The sequence below is a fragment of the Dipodomys merriami genome, unplaced genomic scaffold (genome assembly GCF_024711535.1).
Source record: "Dipodomys merriami isolate MVZ:Mamm:240054 unplaced genomic scaffold, mDipMer1.0.p SCAF_8, whole genome shotgun sequence".
Classification (NCBI taxonomy): domain Eukaryota; kingdom Metazoa; phylum Chordata; class Mammalia; order Rodentia; family Heteromyidae; genus Dipodomys; species Dipodomys merriami.
Window position 1 is genome coordinate 47,774,172 of NW_027206401.1, and position 19,946 is coordinate 47,794,117.

At 37.6% G+C, this 19,946-nt stretch overlaps 1 protein-coding gene across 2 annotated transcripts in view; it reads left to right on the forward strand.

The window, feature by feature from the left end:
* Mdn1 (midasin AAA ATPase 1) overlaps positions 1-19,946 on the forward strand; it is a 157,373-nt gene that overhangs the window by 62,612 nt on the left and 74,815 nt on the right. For both annotated transcript variants that reach the window (XM_070010465.1, XM_070010466.1), the window contains exons 31-43: positions 245-375; positions 2,720-2,864; positions 5,561-5,690; positions 7,999-8,217; positions 9,281-9,478; positions 11,080-11,288; positions 11,855-11,977; positions 12,825-13,022; positions 14,311-14,418; positions 14,712-14,900; positions 17,718-17,807; positions 17,910-18,173; positions 18,308-18,569. In XM_070010465.1, coding sequence (XP_069866566.1) covers positions 245-375; positions 2,720-2,864; positions 5,561-5,690; positions 7,999-8,217; positions 9,281-9,478; positions 11,080-11,288; positions 11,855-11,977; positions 12,825-13,022; positions 14,311-14,418; positions 14,712-14,900; positions 17,718-17,807; positions 17,910-18,173; positions 18,308-18,569 — 2,266 coding nt within the window. The remainder of the gene's footprint in view (positions 1-244; positions 376-2,719; positions 2,865-5,560; positions 5,691-7,998; positions 8,218-9,280; positions 9,479-11,079; positions 11,289-11,854; positions 11,978-12,824; positions 13,023-14,310; positions 14,419-14,711; positions 14,901-17,717; positions 17,808-17,909; positions 18,174-18,307; positions 18,570-19,946) is intronic.

A 19,946-nucleotide genomic window follows, 5' to 3' on the forward strand; every position in this document is an offset into this window, starting at 1 on the left:
TTAGTTGTGTATATGAAATGGTGGGGTTTCTAGACAGTGTACTAGTTTGGTGATAGATGTTATGTGTATCTTACTATCAGATTTTCACTTGTTTATCAGGGGCCTCCATAAAGCATCCCCATTTGTAGGTTTTGTGCTCTACTAATACCCATTCTTGCAGAATGACCCATTTTGCCTCAGCATGAGTATTGTCACATGAAGCCATCTGTTCTTTAATTCCTCCCATCTCTTTTCCAAATTGTAGGAAGAAATTGACACATCCAAACTCTTTGAGTGGAATGATGGACCTCTGGTTCTGGCCATGAAAGAGGATGGCTTTTTCCTCATGGATGAGATCTCACTGGCTGATGACTCTGTCCTAGAAAGACTTAACAGGTAATGTGAGATTTTTCTGTTTTATTGTTTCCTTTTGTTATAGTCAATCCTATTAATAGTAATGCTTCTTGTAGGTCCAGAGCAAATGTTTGAAAATGTTCTTTTGGTATTCTTTCAAGTTGTCCTATAAGAGATCTTGGTTATCTTTATGGCTGAGGTTAAAACAGCTGAGATGAAATTCTTCTTTAAGGAAAGTTCATTTGTGTACTCCCTTTAATCTTTTGAAAGAACTAGTATGAGAATCCTAAATTTTGGTGGGTTGGGAAGGTGGCTCAGTGGTAGAGCGCTTGCCTTGCACACCTGAAGCCCTGGGTTCGATTCCTCAGCACCACATAAGCAAAAAGAAAAAACCCGGAAGTGGCGCTGTGGCTCAAGTGGTAGAGTGCTAGCCTTGAGCTGAAGAGCTGAGGGACAGCACCCAGGCCCAGCGTTCAGGCCGCATGACCGGACCCCCCAAAAAAGAAAAAAAGAATCCTAAATTTTGGGCTGGGAAGTTGGCTCAGTGGTAGAGCGCTTGCCTTGCATGCCTGAGGCCCTGGGTTCGATTCCTCAGCACCACATAAGCAAAAAGTAAAAAGCCGGAAGTGGCGCTGTGGCTCAAGTGGTAGAGCACTAGCCTTGAGCTGAAGATCTGAGGGACAGCGCGCAGGCCCAGAGTTCAGGCCACATGGCCGGACCAAAAAAAAAAAAATCCTAAATGTTGCTTAAGGCATCTTAATACCTCAGACCAATATTATTAATCTTGATGTAGTTACACCTGTTTTTCACTCTTCATTGAAATTCAATTTACATATTATAAAAAGGGCTTTTTTAGAGGGGAGGTGGTTGTGGATCTTGAACTCAGGGCCTGGGGTGCTGTCACTGAGCCTCTTTATGCTTAAAGTTAGCACTCTACCACTTGAGCCACAGTGCCATTTCTGGTTTGAGCGATTAATTGGAGGTAAAAGTCTCTTGGGGACTTTTCTGCCTGGCCTGGCTTCCATATTACAATCCGCAGATAGATCTCAGCCTCTTCAGGAGCTAGGATTACAGGTGTGAGTCACTGGTGCCCGGCTCATAAAATTTGCTTGATGGATAGATAGATAGATAGATAGATAGATAGATAGATAGATAGATAGATAGATAGATAGATAGATAGATAGATAGATAGATAGATAATAGGTGTTTAAAAAAACTGAGTTTTGTAGCCACTGAAACCAAGTATTACATTTTCATTATTTAGTAGAATCCCTTTTGTTATATTACGCTTACTTGCACATTTTAGCCCCAACCACCACCCTACTTTTCCTCTGCAAATTTCTCCCTTTATGGATGGAGCTAGAAGGAATCATGTTGAGCGAGGTAAGCCAAGAACGAAGAGACAAACAGTACATGGTCTCCCTGATAAGCGGATGATAAATCCAAAATGTTAGGTGATATGACAAAACTAACAGGACTTAAGAAACAAAGAACTCCCACTCATCTGGTTGAACCACTACTAAATATCCCCATGCTGCTGATCACGTGTATGGTATATAACATATGAACACCGTTATATATTACAGACTGTGATAGACAATTTGCTCCAGGAAAGTTAGAATGAACGTGTGACTTTAAATGAGCATCATTATTCCACAATACTGTGAATTTCCGGAAATTAAGTAATCACTTAATCACAATAAAAAAAAAAAAAAAAAAAAGAACCTTGGGGAAGGGAGGGAGGGAGGGGATGGTAGGGAGAAAACAATGGAGGGGGTAACAATGTTCAAGAGGAAGTGTACTCATTACCCCACTCATGTAACTGTAACCCTCTGTATAGAATCTTTACAATAAAAAAATTAAAAAAAAAATAAATCTTTCATAAAAGTCTCCTTTTTTTCTTCATGTTAATATTCAAAGTTCGTCCATATTGCAGTATACTTATTTTGTTCTGTATTTTTAATAACATGGGTTATGTCACATTTTTGTTTTATCTATTCACCTATTGATAGCATTTGAGTTGTTTCCACATTGGAGTATTATAAATTATGTTGCTAATGAATATTTGTATAACAAGATACCAGTTGTTAAGACAAATGCCAGGTATCTATGGGAAAGGAATTCTTCCTTATTTTTTTCTTTATCAAAAATATGCTTGGTGCTATGGGCAAGGCTCAAGTGGTAGCCCACAAAGGCCTTTAATTCCAATCCTTCATCCTCCAAAATAAAAGAAATATGTTCTCTTTTATAGATACTAGGTTTTGGAATCAGCATATGTTGTTTTTTCTCTCTTTTAAAGAATGTTGAAGGCCACAAGTATGTTGAAGGCCACAAGTAAAATGCATAATCCTTTACTTTGTTTTATGTTTTTTGTTTAATGTTTTAGTGTCCTTGAAGTAGAAAAGTCTCTGGTATTAGCTGAAAAAGGCAGTCCAGAAGGCAAAGACAATGAAGTAGAAGTGTTGACTGCAGGAAAGAATTTCCGAATCTTAGCAACTATGAACCCTGGGGGAGACTATGGAAAAAAAGAGGTAAAACTACTTCCTCAAGTCTAATTTATTCCTAGGTTTGCCCTTAACTTATTGAAACCCATAAGTATAGTATATAATAAATCATTTGGTGTTGCATGTTAGATAACAATGGAGTATTATGTCAAATCCAATGAAGATATTGTTGGATATTACATTGAAATATCTGACAAGATGGAAAGTTTCTTCTCTCTCCCTCTGCACACATGTCTGTCTGTCTGTCTGTCTGTCTGTCTGTCTGTCTGTCTGTCTGTCTGTCTGTCTGTCTGTCTGTCTGTCTGTCTGTCTCTCTCTCTCTCTCGTCCTGGGTTTTGAACTCAGGGCTTGGGCACTGTCCCTGATCTTTTCTGCCCAAGGCTAGTGTTCTACTTTCTGAGCCACAGCTTTACTTCTGGCTTGTTTGTTTGTTTGTTGTCAGTCATGGGGCTTGAACTCTGGGCCTGGGCACTGTCCCTCAGCTCTTCTGGCTTTTTGGTGGTTAATTGACTATAGATTTCTCACAGATTTTGTCCTCAGATCTCAACCTTAGGCGTAGCCAGAAGTATAGGCATATTACCAGTACCTGGTAATTACTTTTTTTTTATTTTATAGCTCATTTTTGTGTGAGTATGAAATTTTGTTTGAGTACTTAGCCTAGAACTTTACCTTACGCTAACAAATGCTGTTGAGCTCTACATGAGGCTTATACTAGTTTTATATAAAAATTTGGAACTACAATTTAAAGTCAAGCTCTGCTTTTAGAGTTTACTTTCTTTTTTTTTTTTTTTTTTTTTTTTGCTGGTCGTGTGGCCTGAACTCTGAGCCTGAGTGCTATCCCTCAGCTCTTCAGCTCAAGGCTAGCACCCTACCACTTGAGCCACAGTGCCAGTTCCAGCTTTTTCTGCTTATGTGGTGCTGAGGAATCAAACCCAGGGCCTCATGCATTCAAGGCAAGCGCTCTACCACTGAGCCACCTTCCCAGCCCATAGAGTTTACTTTCTTAAATACCTGTCATTGGTTTGAAAGTATCAAAAAAAAGTTAGAAGCCAGGCACCAGTGGCTCAAGCCTGTAATCCTAGCTACTCAGGAGGCTGAGATCTAAGAACAGCAGTTCAAAGCCAGCCTGGTCAGGAAAGTCCATGAGATTCTTATCTCCAATAAACCACTCAGAATACTTGAAGTGGCAGTGTAACTCAAGTGGTAGAGCGCTAGCCTTGAGCTAAAGAGCTGAGGAACAGTGCCCAGGCCCAGAGTTCAAGCCCTACAATGGGCCTCTCCTCCCCCCCCCCCAAAAAAAAAAAAAGTTAACAACTAAGAACTTTCTTTAGTGTTGCAGGGAGAATATAATCCCTTCCCTTAAAAACTGCTGCATCTAAGGAGTCTAAAATATTTTGGTACATGGTGGTACTGATACATACATGGTCCTTGAGTGATGATATAATTAACCAACTATTTTTAAAGGAAAAAAATCCAACTTTTTTTTCAGAAAAAAAGGCACCACCTCTGTTAAGGGTTATGTGAGTCACTGTCAGATTGTTGGTTACGTTTCTTTAGATCATAACATTCGGGAATGAAAGACCTTGTGGTTTGAGCTCAGTAAACCTGTAAGTGGGCTACAAGTCATAATGTGTATGGTCCTGGTCTGCTAATGGTTAGCACAAGTGTTGGTAGGGATAAGAATCTAGAACGAAGGAAGGTAAGATACTTGGTAACTGGTGGGTTGCCTAAAATATGGCCATGTCCAGTTTTTGTGTCCAGTTTTCCTCAGTAGTAGAAGAAAAATGATTATGTACTTCAGAAATCTGATTTCAAAGTTATTTACATTAATTTTACCTGTCAGCTTAGCTTCAGTTTTCCTTAAGACAATTGTTATTCTTACCTATGAGAAAGCAACCCCTTTTCGTTTTGCCTGTATAAAAATCAGAGCAAAATAAGATCCTGAATACTAGAGGCACAGGTCTTTGAGGATGGTGGTGAGGAACATGTACATACTTAGAAATTCCCTGTGTCCTCAATGAGCCCCTCCTAAGTACAGGTTTTGTTGATCCTGTGGTATATGGGATACACGAACAACAACAACAACAACAATCATCGATAAAGTAAAACCTAGGTGGTGTTGTTACAAACATTGTGAATAGAGATGAATTGGCATTGAGAAAAGAAAGGAAACTATAAAAGGGTCAGAACCCGTAGGACTGGAGAAGGTATATAATAACTTTGTTATATAAGACATAAAATAAATGTCTCCTTACAATTTCATTCCTTTTGAGCCATGTAAGTTTTCTTCTTGTATGGAGATGGACCTTCTTTATGGGAAGACGGCTATTAATGTGAAAGAGGAATCTACTTGAGATAGCTGTGACTAGCATTCCAGTGCTTTCCCAGGCTTCAGAGCTCTGTGTCATATCTAGAAAGTGGTATAATTGCTAATGTGTGGATGTTGTTAGCGATTGATGGGGCAATATCTCTTAGAAGCAAGAAAAAAATAGTTGATATAACAGAAGAGGCATCTGAGGGCTGTGTGTAGTACATGTCTGTAATCTAGATTGGTCTTCATAAGAGAATTGCAGATCAGCCAGAAGTGTATAGTAGGACCATTTCCCCCCCACAAAATAAATATTTCTTTTCCTGGATTCACAGGTAACATTCTTTCGAAGCATATTTTTTTCTAGCTTTCTTCATAAATTTCAAACTCACATTAGAGTTTGTGTTCTTTGTAGTTGTCTCCTGCCTTAAGAAATCGATTTACAGAAATATGGTGCCCTCAAAGCACAAGGCGTGAAGACTTAATTCAAATAATTAATCGAAATCTCCGCCCAGGATTGTCTCTGAGCAGAATAGATCATAAAGGTGAGTTTTCATGTTTGGTGGGAGTGCTAATCTAGAGAATAAGAGTTATATTACAGGATACTAGCTATATGTGTATTTCATAAGCATAAAAAAATGGGAACAAGATAGATCAGTGGAAAATGTGGTACAGAACATATTGCCTTCTATTAAAGTGTCCTCCATTCATATTTTAACTCCCTCAAAAAAAATTGTGAAATATATGATAGGCTCATATCCCTCTGCTTTCCATGTTCAACTTCCAAGCAGGGTACAACCTGCATCACTGTGAAAGCCGCCTTGTCCTTACCCATATGACTACCCTGTATACCCATGACTTGCCCCATGACTGGTTCCCTTTTTTGAGGTTTTCATTTCGTTATTCCTATGCCCCATGAATGGGACACTCAGAGAAGTGTCAAGGGTCTGGGCTTCCTGACCAACTAGAACGTCCAAAATGGAATATTCCAAGATAAGATCCCCGTTAGTGAGATGGGGTTAAAAAGTTCTTCTGCACCAGAGAAGATCCTTAACCACATTCAGAGTGATCATGGAAAAGACTCCTGGAACCTATCTACATTTTAGTGCTGATCCAAGAATTGTGTTCTCCATCCAGCCAACTGTACTGCTTCTTAGATAAATATTTACTATTGATTTCAAAAACTATAAGCCAGCTGGAAAAGTGGCTCAGTGGTAGAGTGCTTGCCTTGCATGCAAGAGGCCCTGGGTTCAATTCCTCAGCACCACATAAACAGAAAAGGCTGGAAGTGGTGCTGTGGCTCCGTGGTAGAGCGTTAGCCTTACCAAAAAAAAAAAAAAAAAAAAAGGAAACTATATAAAGTATTCTATAAAATTTCATTGATACTGCTTTGAGTCCATATATACTTAAGAATTTGCTCTCAAATAGTTCATTATAAAGTTGAGATTAGAATAGTTGCTTAACATGAATCATGAAGTAAAATTTCTGAGTCCCTTTTAACTAATGCATATAATTTTAAATACAAGCTCATACACAAAATGAAGACTTGAACTAAATGCCACTAACAATATAGCATTGGTCATTACAATAAATTTACTACAGGTCTTCCTCAACTTAGAGAGTCATTTAAGTCAAAATTGTATTTAAAGCTGGGTGCTAGTGGCTAATGCCTATAATCTTAGCTACTTTGGAGATGAAGATATGAAGATCGAAGCTTGAAACCTGCCCACACAGGCTCAGAATTCAAGCCCTAGGACTGAAAAAAAAACAAAAAATCTTTTTTTGGGGGGGTTGGTTGTGGGGCTTGAACTCTGGGCCTGGGCTCTGTCCCTCAGCTCTTCAGCTCAAGGCTAGCCCTCTACCACTTGAGCCACAGCACCACTTCTGGCTTTTTCTGTTTATGTGGTGCTGAGGAATCCAACCCAAGGCCTCATGCATGCAAGGCAAGCACTCTACCACTAAGCCACCTTCCCAGCCCCAGAAAGAATATCTTATTCATATGATTTGCCTAGGTTAAAGATAAAAATTCATAGTGTACTTTCTATTGAATGTAAATTCTTTCATACCATCAAGATTATCGAAAAAACACAAGTTGAAATAGCATGTGTCAAGGAACTCTGTAAGCGTAATAAAATTATTTTAAATAAAAGTAAATATAACAACTTTATATATAGTATATTGAAATTAGTGTCTTTCACATGATTATGACCTAGTTTCATAATTTAGTCTAAACATGAGACAAATGAATAGTTTTTCCTATGAGCATTTTTTCAGGGATTTTTTTTGGGGGGGGGAGGGGCGGTTCGGTCATGGGGCGTGAACTCTGGGCCTGGGCACTGTCCCTTAGCTCTTCAGCTCAAGGCTAGCGCTGTACCACTTGAGCCACAGTGCCACTTCGGCTTTTTACTTTTTGCTTATGTGGTGCTGAGGAATCAAACCCAGGGCCTCATGCATGCAAGGCAAGCACTCTACCACTGAGCCACCTTCCCAGCCCTTTTTCAGGGAATTTTATTAGGCTAGAAAGTCTCAAAATTATTTTGTTTGTAACTTGATAAAATTATGTATATTAATTATTTCATTATGTGATGAAAAACTGGACTCATTTCCTTAGAAAATGATACTCAACATAGTTTTGCATGCAGACAAAGGAGCATAAATCCTTTTTTTTCCAACTGGGGGGCCTACTTTATGTACTCCTGCTCTAGAATGTCATAGAAAGCAAATGTTGCTATAAGTATAACTAATGTGATATAACAGTTGCCTAGCAAATGTGAGGTCCTGAGTTAGTATCCCATCCGAAAATTAAAAAAAAAAAAAAAAAACAAAGCGAATGCTTTTGCTTCCTTGCTTTAGGAGCTGATATAGCTGAACTGATGCTGGATTTCATTGACTGGCTGACCCACCAAGAGTTTGGCCGAAAGTGTGTGGTCAGTATCAGAGATATCTTGTCCTGGGTTAATTTCATGAACACAATGGGAGAGGAAGCAACTATGAAAAGGCCAGAGAGCATCTCCACTGTGACTTCTTTTGTCCATGCCGCATGCCTGGTGTACATAGATGGAATAGGTTCAGGTATGCTGGGGATAAAGGGCTGGATACGGTAGAGGGATGTTGGAAAAAGAGCATGCCCATGCCAGAGATTTTACAGAATCACTTAGTAAAATATTTCTATAACTCAGTGTATCTTTTCCTTTTCTTTTGGAAAGAAGTAGTACTTTATTGTTGTTGTTGTTTTCTTTTTGCTGTTGTTCACACCACTAGGCAGAAACTCAGTTGTTCTTCTTATACTGGTTAATGGGGTATAATTTAATGCCTATAATTTAGTGACTGTAGTTTAATTTGCCTATTTTTGGCTTCTTGGCAGACAGCAGGCACACTCAATATCACGTCCCAGATTTTTCTGTAGAGATGAAGTTTCTCAGACTGAGCTGGCCTGTAAGAGTAGTCGTCCTAATCCCAGCCTCCCTTGTAGTTTAGGATGACTATTGTGAGCCACTGATAGCAGCTGTCAGTTAAGAAAGGGTCCGAAGGAACTTTTCTGCCTAAACTGGCCTTGAGCCATTATCTTCTTGTTCTCAGCTTCACATATTGCTAGGGTTACAAGCCTGAACTTGAAAGGAGGGTACATTTGATATTAAATAGTTGTATTTAATAAATTGGAAGTGGTAAGTATAAGTAGAAAGAATACATCAGTGAAAACTGTTCCTGGTGAAGTTCTAGATAATTCTTAGTCTGATAATCATTTTTACTTAATGGTCAGATTTTTTAGTTTTAAATTCTCACAATTGCATAAAATTTTTATTTAAATTTTAACTTTTTAGTCATGTAGATTAGGAGTTTGAACTAAAATGATGAATAATGTCAATTGAGTTGTATAATACCTTCAGACTGACTTGTCATTGGGTCTCCGGAATTGTTTACTGAATAAGCTACTACTACATTGATGATGCATAAATGGGGAGAACGGGCGTTGGGCCAGGGTCTTCTTTAGGTACCGCTCACAATAAAAGTTTTATTTAGGCTATTAACTTTGCTGTACTCTCTTTCCTTCGAGAACCCATGCTAGACCTCCTGATGAATGCTTGTAACCCTGGAATTATGCTGTTTCCTAATGTTCTGATGCTCTGTCTTTTAGGAGTAACTTCTTCTGGGTTCGGTACAGCACTCTTGGCTCGTGAAGAATGTCTAAAATTCCTAATAAAGAAACTTTCCAAGATAGTCAGACTTACAGAAAGTCAGAAAAATGAATTAAAGATTTATGATAGACTCAAAGCCAAAGAATTCACTGGGATTGAGAACCTTTGGGGAATTCATCCATTTTTTATACCAAGAGGTAAGAAATACTTTAAAGGATAGGGGAGGGGACAAGAAAGAGTAATTCAGGAGCATGAATTATGATCAGATTATATACATGTATAGAAATATTCCCAGTGAAAACCCCCTTCTCTTATATTTAATGACCTAACAAAAATGTGCAAGAAATTTTAAATACTTAACTGTTTCCCTATAGATCAAAGTGTTTATATTTTATTATGACTTGCACCTTTTGTGTTGCATACTCATTTTTGTGGTAGTATCAATACAATCTTAACTTGGTAAAACTACAATTGTCTAAAATGTTCACAAAATGTAACTGGCATGTAAAAGTGGGGGGAAATGATTGTCTTGTAAAAAATGCATTTTTATTAGTTGGTCCTCAAAACAAGAATTTTTCGTATAGTAAAATCAAAACTCACTAAAACTTATGAGCTCTTCTGTAACCTACAAAGTTCTGTTTAGCTATATCTTAACTAAGTCGTATCTCGTTTGTATAATAATAGCCTTGTGAGTTCTTTAGCTGCTAGTATTATTCTCTAGTATTTGTCCTTTGACCTAGCAATCATAGGGACCTAGAAAATGTCTGTGGATTGAAGGAATGGGAATGAATGACTAAATGAAAAATGCAGGAGTCTGGGAGACAATGGATGTGAATCTTCATCCTAGCTGTCCTTCTAACTGAATTGCCACCACCAAATAGTTGTGACTAGCTATCTATAAATGTGTGTCTGCCTGCTTGCCTGACTATTGATCTTTCGTGAGATCCATCCACAGGCTTTTGCATGTTAGGGCCAAATTACTTCTTCAACTCTCTATCAAATATTAAAAACGAGGCAGTTAAAGTACATACAACCTCCCTCCCTTTTTTTTTTTCCTCTCCACGATATCCCTTCCCTCCCTTGAACTTCTCTCTTGTCCCCCCTCCTTCCCTTTTCCTCTTCTCCTTTCTTCCTGTCTTCCTTACTTTTCCTCACTTTTCCTCTTACTTTTTCATTGAGACAGGGTCTAATTGTATTGCCCCAGCTGACCTTGAACTCTATTCTCTTTTGAGTGCTGGGATTATAGGAGTGTGTGCCATCATTTTACCTCTTCCTTATAGCACTGTGGGTAGTATTCATTCCTATGTGAGAGCTCTATGCCAATGATTTACAACTGGGGGGGACATAACTCTGGTTGCAAATAGATGTTTTCCTTTTCCCACTCCTTCTAAACTGGTATGCCAAAGCTAGTCCTGTATGTCAGTTACCTTCTTAGTTGAGAACATTTTTATATATTGTCTTGATGGCCTGAAAACCTTCTAGGAATATACTGGTTTAGAATGATGAATTGTACTAGGGCATGTAGTAATAGAGATAGAGGTTTAGAAAGAAATGTATTTGTAATTAGACCTAAAATATATGTACATATAGGTTTATATTAGGTGGAGAGATATGTATATTGTGAAAGAAGTATGCTACTGGCTGTTCCTGTAGGGATTTTATGGATCCAAAAGTGGGAGAATGTTGAAATAGGAGCTACAAATGCTGCTGGACTGACTGACGCTCTATTGAGTGGTTTCTTAAAATGTTGAGTTTTATGTACATAGCTTATGTGTGACTTTGTTTTTCTTCACTTGAGGACCTGTCCTGCATAGGAATAATATTGCTGACTATGCACTCAGTGCAGGCACCACAGCTATGAATGCCCAGAGGCTCTTAAGAGCTACCAAACTAAACAAACCCATTCTCCTGGAGGGCTCTCCTGGTGTTGGCAAGACAAGTTTGGTGGGCGCATTAGCGAAGGCTTCAGGACACAACCTTATTCGAATCAACCTGTCAGAGCAGACGGTAAGTTTAGTTGCCCCATAGGATGTAAGGATCAGTATAAGTAATGTATCTATTTATGGTTTCCTAGTAAGTATTAATTGTTGTTATCACTATCCCAGATATTTTATATAAGACTCCATAAGCATAACCATTTAAATTCTGCTTGTGGAGTAATTAATAGCTGTAATATGTTTTCTCCTCCTCTTCTCTCATTTCAGTACTAGGGATTGAATGAAATAACTTAAAAAAAATCAGGATAATTATTGCCTGGATGCCATTGGATTGGACTAGAGAGTAAAGCTTAGGCATTATTATTTTTATTGTTTGTTTTAAAGCTCACAATTGCCATAAATTAATCTGAGCAAGTGATTGTTGCTTAGTCCATTGTATTCTGAAGGTGCTTAGAATGTGTGTGAGCTCCAGGTAAAGATTACTGGGGGCAAATAGTTCTGTCTTGAGTGCAGAAAGAAGTATAGTGACCTGAGGCCTACCCAAGCATTTATCATTTCAGATTTAGGTCTTACAGTGTATTTGCTGTTTGTTTGATGGTTTTTTGTAATACTTTTCATTTCTTCTTCCTGTCAAAGGACATCACTGATCTCTTTGGAGCAGATCTACCTGTTGAAGGTGGCAAGGGAGGAGAATTTGCCTGGCGTGATGGCCCGTTGCTGGCAGCTTTGAAGGCAGGAGATTGGGTGGTGTTAGATGAGGTGAGCATCCTGTCCTCAGGCCCCAGTTGGAATTGCCATGTGAGGAATGGTCCTACTTGTCTCAACTCTGGATAATTTCTTGGTGGATGGACATGCTAGTGACCAATAAAGGCATAACTATGAAAAGATCCTTCCTGGTGTCATTTAAGATCACATGACCAAACACATACAAAACTTTCTTCTTCATACAACCTATATAATGCTCCAAACTTTAAAGCAATCCTTCAGAGAAAAACTGCATTTTGGCTAATTTGTTCACACATCTCTGATAGGTTTACTGAAGTTGAACTTATTTCACCGGTATTTTACAAATAGTATCAACTACTTCATGTTTTGTTAATGTGCCAAAGAAACTGGATAAACATTATGTAATACAACAATGATGAGTAAATGGTTAGAGTTATAGTTGCATATTGGCCAAAATTATTGATCTGAAGAAAAAGTACATTCATAGGCACGAAAAATATCAAATCTTTCTATCTGGTAGATAGTTTGAATTAAGAAGTTGGGTCTGTTTGTGATATACAGTGTTAGTTAGGAGAGGAACTACTATTGTGGAATTGAAATGATTAAAATGAGAAAAGTGCTACTTAGTGAAGATTTAACTTTTAGTTCAATCTGAACATTTATATTTTTTAACATATATTTGTGTATATGTTAAGCATCCAGAATCCCTCACCATGAATGTGAAATAAATAATAGAATGTTTACATCATTTCATCAGTTGGTTTAAGAAACTAAATAACAAATAGTGTTTTAATTTATCTTATGAAGATAATACTCTGTTACTTACCTATGTATTACTTCCTTGCTTTAAAACAAATATGTGTACTTTTTTCACTAATAGCTTAACCTGGCTTCTCAGTCTGTACTGGAAGGACTTAATGCTTGTTTTGACCATCGAGGAGAAATCTATGTGCCTGAGTTAGGAATGAGCTTTCAAGTACAGCATGAGAAGACAAAGATTTTTGGGTGTCAGAATCCTTTCAGACAAGGAGGCGGGAGAAAGGGCTTACCCAGGTCTTTTCTTAACAGATTCACTCAGGTAAGATTCACTGTTGCTGTGGAGACCAAAGGTAGAAAAAATTTTTATGTGATGAGTATTAATGTGACTGATTCCCATCATCACTTCCTTTCTCTGACTTGAAGAAGTTGGTGTCTTTCTCACATTTGTAAGAGAATGACCAGACTTGTAAAGTTTAATATACTAATAAGTAATGTATTTTATATTAATATATATAATTTTAAAGAAAAGTAATAAAAAATAGAAAGCTACCATGAATGATAAAAATATACAGTATTCTCCAACCTTACCATTACTGAAGTAGAGTCTTTTCTTATGCCTATATTTCTGTTTGCAAATAGCTGTGTATGTACACATGCTTTCTGGTATATGCACATGCTTTCTAGTAATTAAAGCTGTTTTCAGAGTTTGGCTATTCTAGAGATTTTAGAAGAAACTCCAAATATTTCTTAATGACCTCTTCCCTTGTTGATAAAGAACTTTCTGGGTATCATTTTTCAGACAGAATCTTACTGTGTAACTGTGTTTGCCTTGACTTGGCTCCACAAGTATTAGGATTACAAGGCATGGAATACCATGACTGGTTTATAGCTTTTAGTGTTGTATTATGAAAATTTTCATAATTCAACGTTGAAAAGTGTAGTGAATTTTACGGGAAACCTTCATACACTGCCATTCAGAGTTTTGAAAATAGTTTAAAATTATATAGAATGTGTTTTAGGTCCGTTTCTTTTAAAAATAAATTGCATAGGTCGTTTTTCTTTGTCTGTTTGCTGATCCTGAAGCTTGAACCTCAGAGACTAGGCACTGTCTCTGAGATTTTGCACTCAAGGTTAGCCATTTGAGCAACATGTCCTTTTATAGCTTTTTTGTGCTTACTTGAAAATGAGAATCTCAAGGACTTTCCTGCCCAGTCTGGCATTGAACTGCAATCCTCAGATGTCAGCCTGGTGAGTAGCTAGGATTACAGGCATGAACCACCTCTGCCTGGCTACATGTGTCTTTATCTGCACTAGCCTAGAACTAAAGACAAATCTGATGCTCTTTACTTTGAACATTTCATGAATCCTTTTCTTAAAAATGGAGTAGTAGGAACTTGTAAGACAGTTGAGGGAAGTGGTGCATACTTGGAACTAAGGTAGGATCAATTTAAAATTAAAAATCACCTTTGTTACTCAATTATTGCTAGATCTACTTACTGTTACTCAATTATTGTTACTGGGTACAAATAAAGATTTCATATAGCATGACACACCATTTTGTGAAGGAAAATAATGGCATTTTATCATGTTTTGCTTGTACTTTCTAGGTTTTTGTGGATCCCCTTACAGTAATTGACATGGAATTTATTGCCAGTACTTTGTTTCCCGCCATTAACAAAAATATTGTTAAGAAAATGGTAGCTTTTAATAACCATGTAAGTACTTGCTTGAATTAGTTTTGAATCAATATTTACTCAATATAGTACTGTATCAAATTACTATCCTGTATCACAAAAGTAAATCACAGAATTCGTCTGAAAGGCTTACTACTCAATTGAGGGTAACAGTAACATTTCTTAATCTTGGTAAAACATCTAAGATGAAAGAAGATACCCAAATCAAATCTATTAATATCTATTTTAGATCTGTACACATTTGTAGTTCAGTGATTATACTTAATTGCACTGCCTGATAGACATGTTTTTCAATAAGGAAACTTCCTTTCTAGATTGATCATGAAGTGACCGTTGAGAAGAAATGGGGACAAAGAGGAGGTCCCTGGGAATTTAACCTCCGAGACCTGTTCCGCTGGTGTCAGTTGATGTTGGTTGACCAGTCCCCTGGCTGTTATGATCCTGGTCAGCATGTCTTTTTGGTCTATGGTGAAAGAATGAGAACCAGGGAAGACAAGGAAAGGGTGAGTTTTGTAATGCTTTTTATGTTAATTTTTTCCACCAATAAGTTCATTTTTTCCTAAAAGGTACATACTCATAATAATAATAATGCTTAGAAATTATAGAGACAGATAAAATACATTCTCTGCTCTTGGCCTAGTTTGCTTCAGAGGACATAATTTATCATCTAAATCCCCCATGTCACAACATTTTTAACAGCTTTAACTGTTGGTCAGTCTCCATTGTTAGTCATCAACAGGACATAAAGTTGAGAACATGAATAGTAGTTGTAAAGAGAAGATATTGTGTATCTACATGAAGATAATCTGTTTGTAAATAGACTAGAACAATAGAATTCTGCATTAAGACTATCATTATGTACTTGTAGTTTTCTGGAAAGATTTGTTTGTTGTCTAATCTGAACTCTCCCGTCTAGCTGAGACTATAGCTTGTATGCCTTACCTGAGCATTTCTGTTTGTGTTATAAAGGCCTTCCTTCTTTTGTCACGAAGTAGTTTCCAGAAGTTTTTTTGTGTTTTTTTTTTTTTTTGGTCTGGTCGTGGAGCCTGAACTCTGGGCCTGGGCACTGTCCCTCAGCTCAAGGCTAGCGCTCTACCACTTGAGCCACAGCGCCACTTCCGGCTTTTTTCTTATGTGGTACTGAGGAATCGAACCCAGGGCCTCGAGCATGCAAGACAAGTGCTCTACCACTGAGCCACCTTCCCAGCCCTAGTTTCCAGAAGTTAAGAGTCCACATCTCAGAGTTATAGTGTCTCATAGCTAGCAGAGCAATCCCTGTAGTCCAGGCCCTTTCCACTTGCTCTGTTCTTTTCTACTCAGCCCTTTCCTTTGGTCTACTGTTCCTTTCTGCTAACCTCAATGTTTAAAAACAAATGAATTGATAAATCTATGTTAGATGCATAATCTCCTAGTTGCAGTGTGGCTAGCCACAGTGAGTCTCACATCTCTTATCCTGCTGCCAAAATCTCCTTTTATGTGGTATTTAAAGTCTAGGCAAATGCACATAATTCATAACTCTTCAAATGCCTTTCAGTCATTGGACTAGGAGAAAATATTCACTATATTTTGACAGTATTTTTTATTTAGTTTAATTTATTAGCTATATAACATAGTACCTCTATACTTTGAAAACTACAAAAATGAAACTTCACAAGTTCAACACCTGACCAACCTTATAATGGTGGTCACAGTCAAAATGCAGGTATGCTATAAATACTGTATAAAATTGCCTTCCAGCTATGTGTATAAGGTAAATCATAATATTGTTCCAAAAAAAAATATTTCAAAATGCAAAAAAATCGTCATTTCTGAACAGTGGTAGAAAGATTGGTTGGTCACTAGGTGTAAGAAAGGTTTACATAGTCCACCCAATAGGCATTTTGTGTAATCAGCCAAATAGATTTTTTTTCCAAAGGGAAATAAAGATCTGAAAAATTAAAAATACGGTGAAAATCAAAGCAGGAAGGGCTCAGGTGCATTGAATCTAGTTTAAAAACAAACCCAATTAGACTGAATTTTTGTCTCAACCCTCTGAAAGAACACCAGGGAGTGGTGATGAGTATTTTAGCATAGAGCTTGCCTTGACTGAAAGTTAGTGACAGAAATATTTTCTCCGTGCTGCCTCTAATCTTACTGATTAAGATTTTGTTTTTATCGTTTTGCTTGGTCACGGAGCTTGAACTCTTAACATTTTATTTTTATTACTGACTTTAGTGCAGCATACAATGGTTAAAAGATTATTGCTACTTTTAACACAGCATGGTTTACACTCTGGGGTATTGTTTGTTTGTTTTTTTTTCTATTGTAAGCCAAGTTAGTGGGGTTTTTGTTTGTTTGTTTGTTCGTTTGTTTTGTTGGTGATGGGTCTTGAACTCTGGGCCTGGATGCTGTCCCTCAGCCCTTCAGCTCGAGGCTAGCACTCTACTACTTGAGCCAAAGCACCACTTCCAGTTTTCTGAGTGGTTATTGGAGATAAGAGTCTCCCGGACTTTCTTACCCAGCTGGCTTTGAACCACAGTTCTCAGATCTCAGCCTCCTGAGTAGCTAGATTACAGGCATGAACCACTGACAACTGGCTGTTAGTGTTTTAAGTGTGTAAATAATTGGTAAGAGGAATAACTTTGATTTAGACGGATACCAAACAACCATGCTCAATTGTGTATTGCTTATGAATCCCGTTATTCATACCCATGAAGTGGAAATTGGCTATTTTTCAGGACTACAGAGATCAGAAGTTTATCATAATCCCTAATTCAGTCTTATCTCTAGCTTTGCCATATTGCTTATGGGGTTTTTTTGTTTGTTTTTGTTTTTATTTTTGCCATCTGTGCCTTGAATTTAGGGCCTGGGCAGTGTCACTAAACCATTTTGCTCTTTGCTAGCACTCTACTCTTGAGCCACAGCTCCATTTCTGGTGTGATTAATTGGAGATAAAAGTTTCACAGACTTTGCTGCCTAGGCTTGCTTCAAACTATGAACCTTGGGTCTCACCCTCCTTAGTAGCTAGAATTATAGGCATGAGCTTCTAATGCCTGAACCCATGGTAGTGCTTTTTAATTTAGGTATATTCTCACTGCAGTCTTAAATAATATGGGATTATGTAACTAGTTTTAACTGTAAATTTACTTTTATTCCAAGACTTAAATACTTCAGTCTATGCATTAAATAAGAGAATTGAAATGGATAAGAAAATTGTAGCTAGTATTAGTTGAGTACAGGAACTCACTGCTGTGCTTGTTTTCTACAAGTATTCATTCCAGGTTTACACAAGAATTTGGTGGAGTGATTTGTGTCTTGATTGCAACATCATCTCCTTTTAGGTCATCACTGTTTTCAAGGATGTGTTCAGTTCAAGTTCTAACCCTTATATGGGAACCAGACAATTTCGTATCACTCCCTATGATGTTCAGGTAAGAAGTCTAGGAAACCCTTTTTCATTTTATAATTTTCTCTAGCTGCTCCTGTCCCCACTTCCAAGGATGCTTATAACACATTATTGACATCTTTTTCAGCTTGGCTACTCAGTCCTTTCTCGTGGCAGCTATGTTCCTCACCCAGTCCGGCAGCCCCTTTCACTCCTGCATCAGTCATTCCAGTCTCTGGAGTCCATCATGAAGTGTGTGCAGATGAGCTGGATGGTCATCCTTGTAGGGCCAGCCTCTGTAGGCAAGACCACCCTGGTCCAGCTTCTTGCACACCTTACTGGCCACACATTAAAGATCATGGCTATGAACAGTGCAATGGATACTACTGAACTACTAGGTGGATTTGAACAGGTAACTGGACTACTTTTCCATCTCAGCTAAAACTCAAAAACCCATGATTTACTTACTAAGAGTCTTGTGTTAGTGGGGAATACAGATAACAGTATCTTGACTCTGTGATGAGTTATGTGCTCTGTAAACTGCAGGTTGATATTATACGACCTTGGAGGCAGCTCCTAGAGAAGGTCGAGAGTACTGTGAGAGCTCTGCTGAGGGACAGCCTCCTCATCAGTACTGAAGATACAGAAATAGTGCTACGGGCCTGGAGCCATTTCCTTCTAACATACAAACCCAAGTCTCTTGGAGAAGATGGTAGAGAGATCTCCATGGAGATTGTCAACAAACTGGAAGCAATTTTGTTGCTTATGCAGCGACTCAATAATAAAATCAATTCATACTCCAAGGCAGGTATGTGTATTCATTTATTAGGTTTGTATATTGTGCACTTACCATTGTCTATACTGTGTTCTTTTACAGGAATATATTTTTGAATTCATGCCCATATTATTTAGTTTAATGATTAACAATTATTAGTTTTGATATGCAATCAAAACTTTGATTTATATTAGCAAAGCTGTTTTACTAATAACAAATGTGAACAAAAATTAGAAATAAAAAAATTAACAGAGCCAAATTACTAATACTAAGAAAGCACACAGGAATATAATTGGTTACTGAGTTATGTGGTTCATTTTGTACATACTCATTTATTATAATCAACTACACTAGCACGTAAAGCTGCTTTTATTTTTTACTTATTAGTAATTTTTCAAGTACTTCGACATATTTAAACTGCAGAACAAGAGTCTGAATTGATGGGACGTGTTCGTGTAAATGAGAGAAGTATATCTTTTCCTCATGGCATATGATTAATATGGAAACTTAATTCCTCTTGTGAATTGCTACTTTCTGGGCATGCCCACATAAACATGCCACCAAGAAGGATTAAAGATCTATATATTGTGTATGTGGATAGATTATCATCTTGTATTTGCAAAAGCTACTTGAAACTGAAGAATTGATCCCTAGGAATGAAGAAATCAGACCCCCTACTTAGATCTACTAAACACTCTTTCTGTGGCCATGGGTCAGATCATTTATTTAGTTCCTTTGTGCTAATTCTCAACTTAAACCCACTATTTTAATTTTAAATTTTTTACTCATTGATTCAGATTCTTCCCCCTTCTCTCTTTTTGTATTTATTTATGTTACTACCTTTGGGGCAGTAAAAGGGATTTGAATTCAGGGCCTTGTACTTGCTAGGCAAGTGCTTTGCCTTACCATTTGTTTCAAGAGCCACTGGCACTTGGCTCATTATGTTTATACTTTAAATTCTTGTACATATTGAACATATTTCTAAATGGTGCATTAGAATCGTTATTTGCATCATGTAATTTAGATGTTTAATACCAGACGATGACAAGTACTTCATTTTTCTATACTTTTAAAGACTATGGGGCTTTCTTGGTAGTTGTTTCTGGATCATTTTGATTGTCTCCTACTTCATGCTGGCTATACAGGTTTTCTATGACCTGAGCCACAACCCCAAACATCTTGTTGCTTTTTTAGCTATCATTTTGATGGGGTCTTAGGATTTAAGCTTTAATCCTTCTACCTATGCCTCCATATAGCTGGGATTATAGGGATGCACAGGCATGCTAGCTTGTTTGTAAGAAAGGCTTTGCCATATTTTTCTTAGCATGTCCTTGAATTACAATTTTTCTGATCCCTGCCTACCAAGTAGCTAGGATCACAGGCATAAGCCACTACACCTGGCCTTTATTT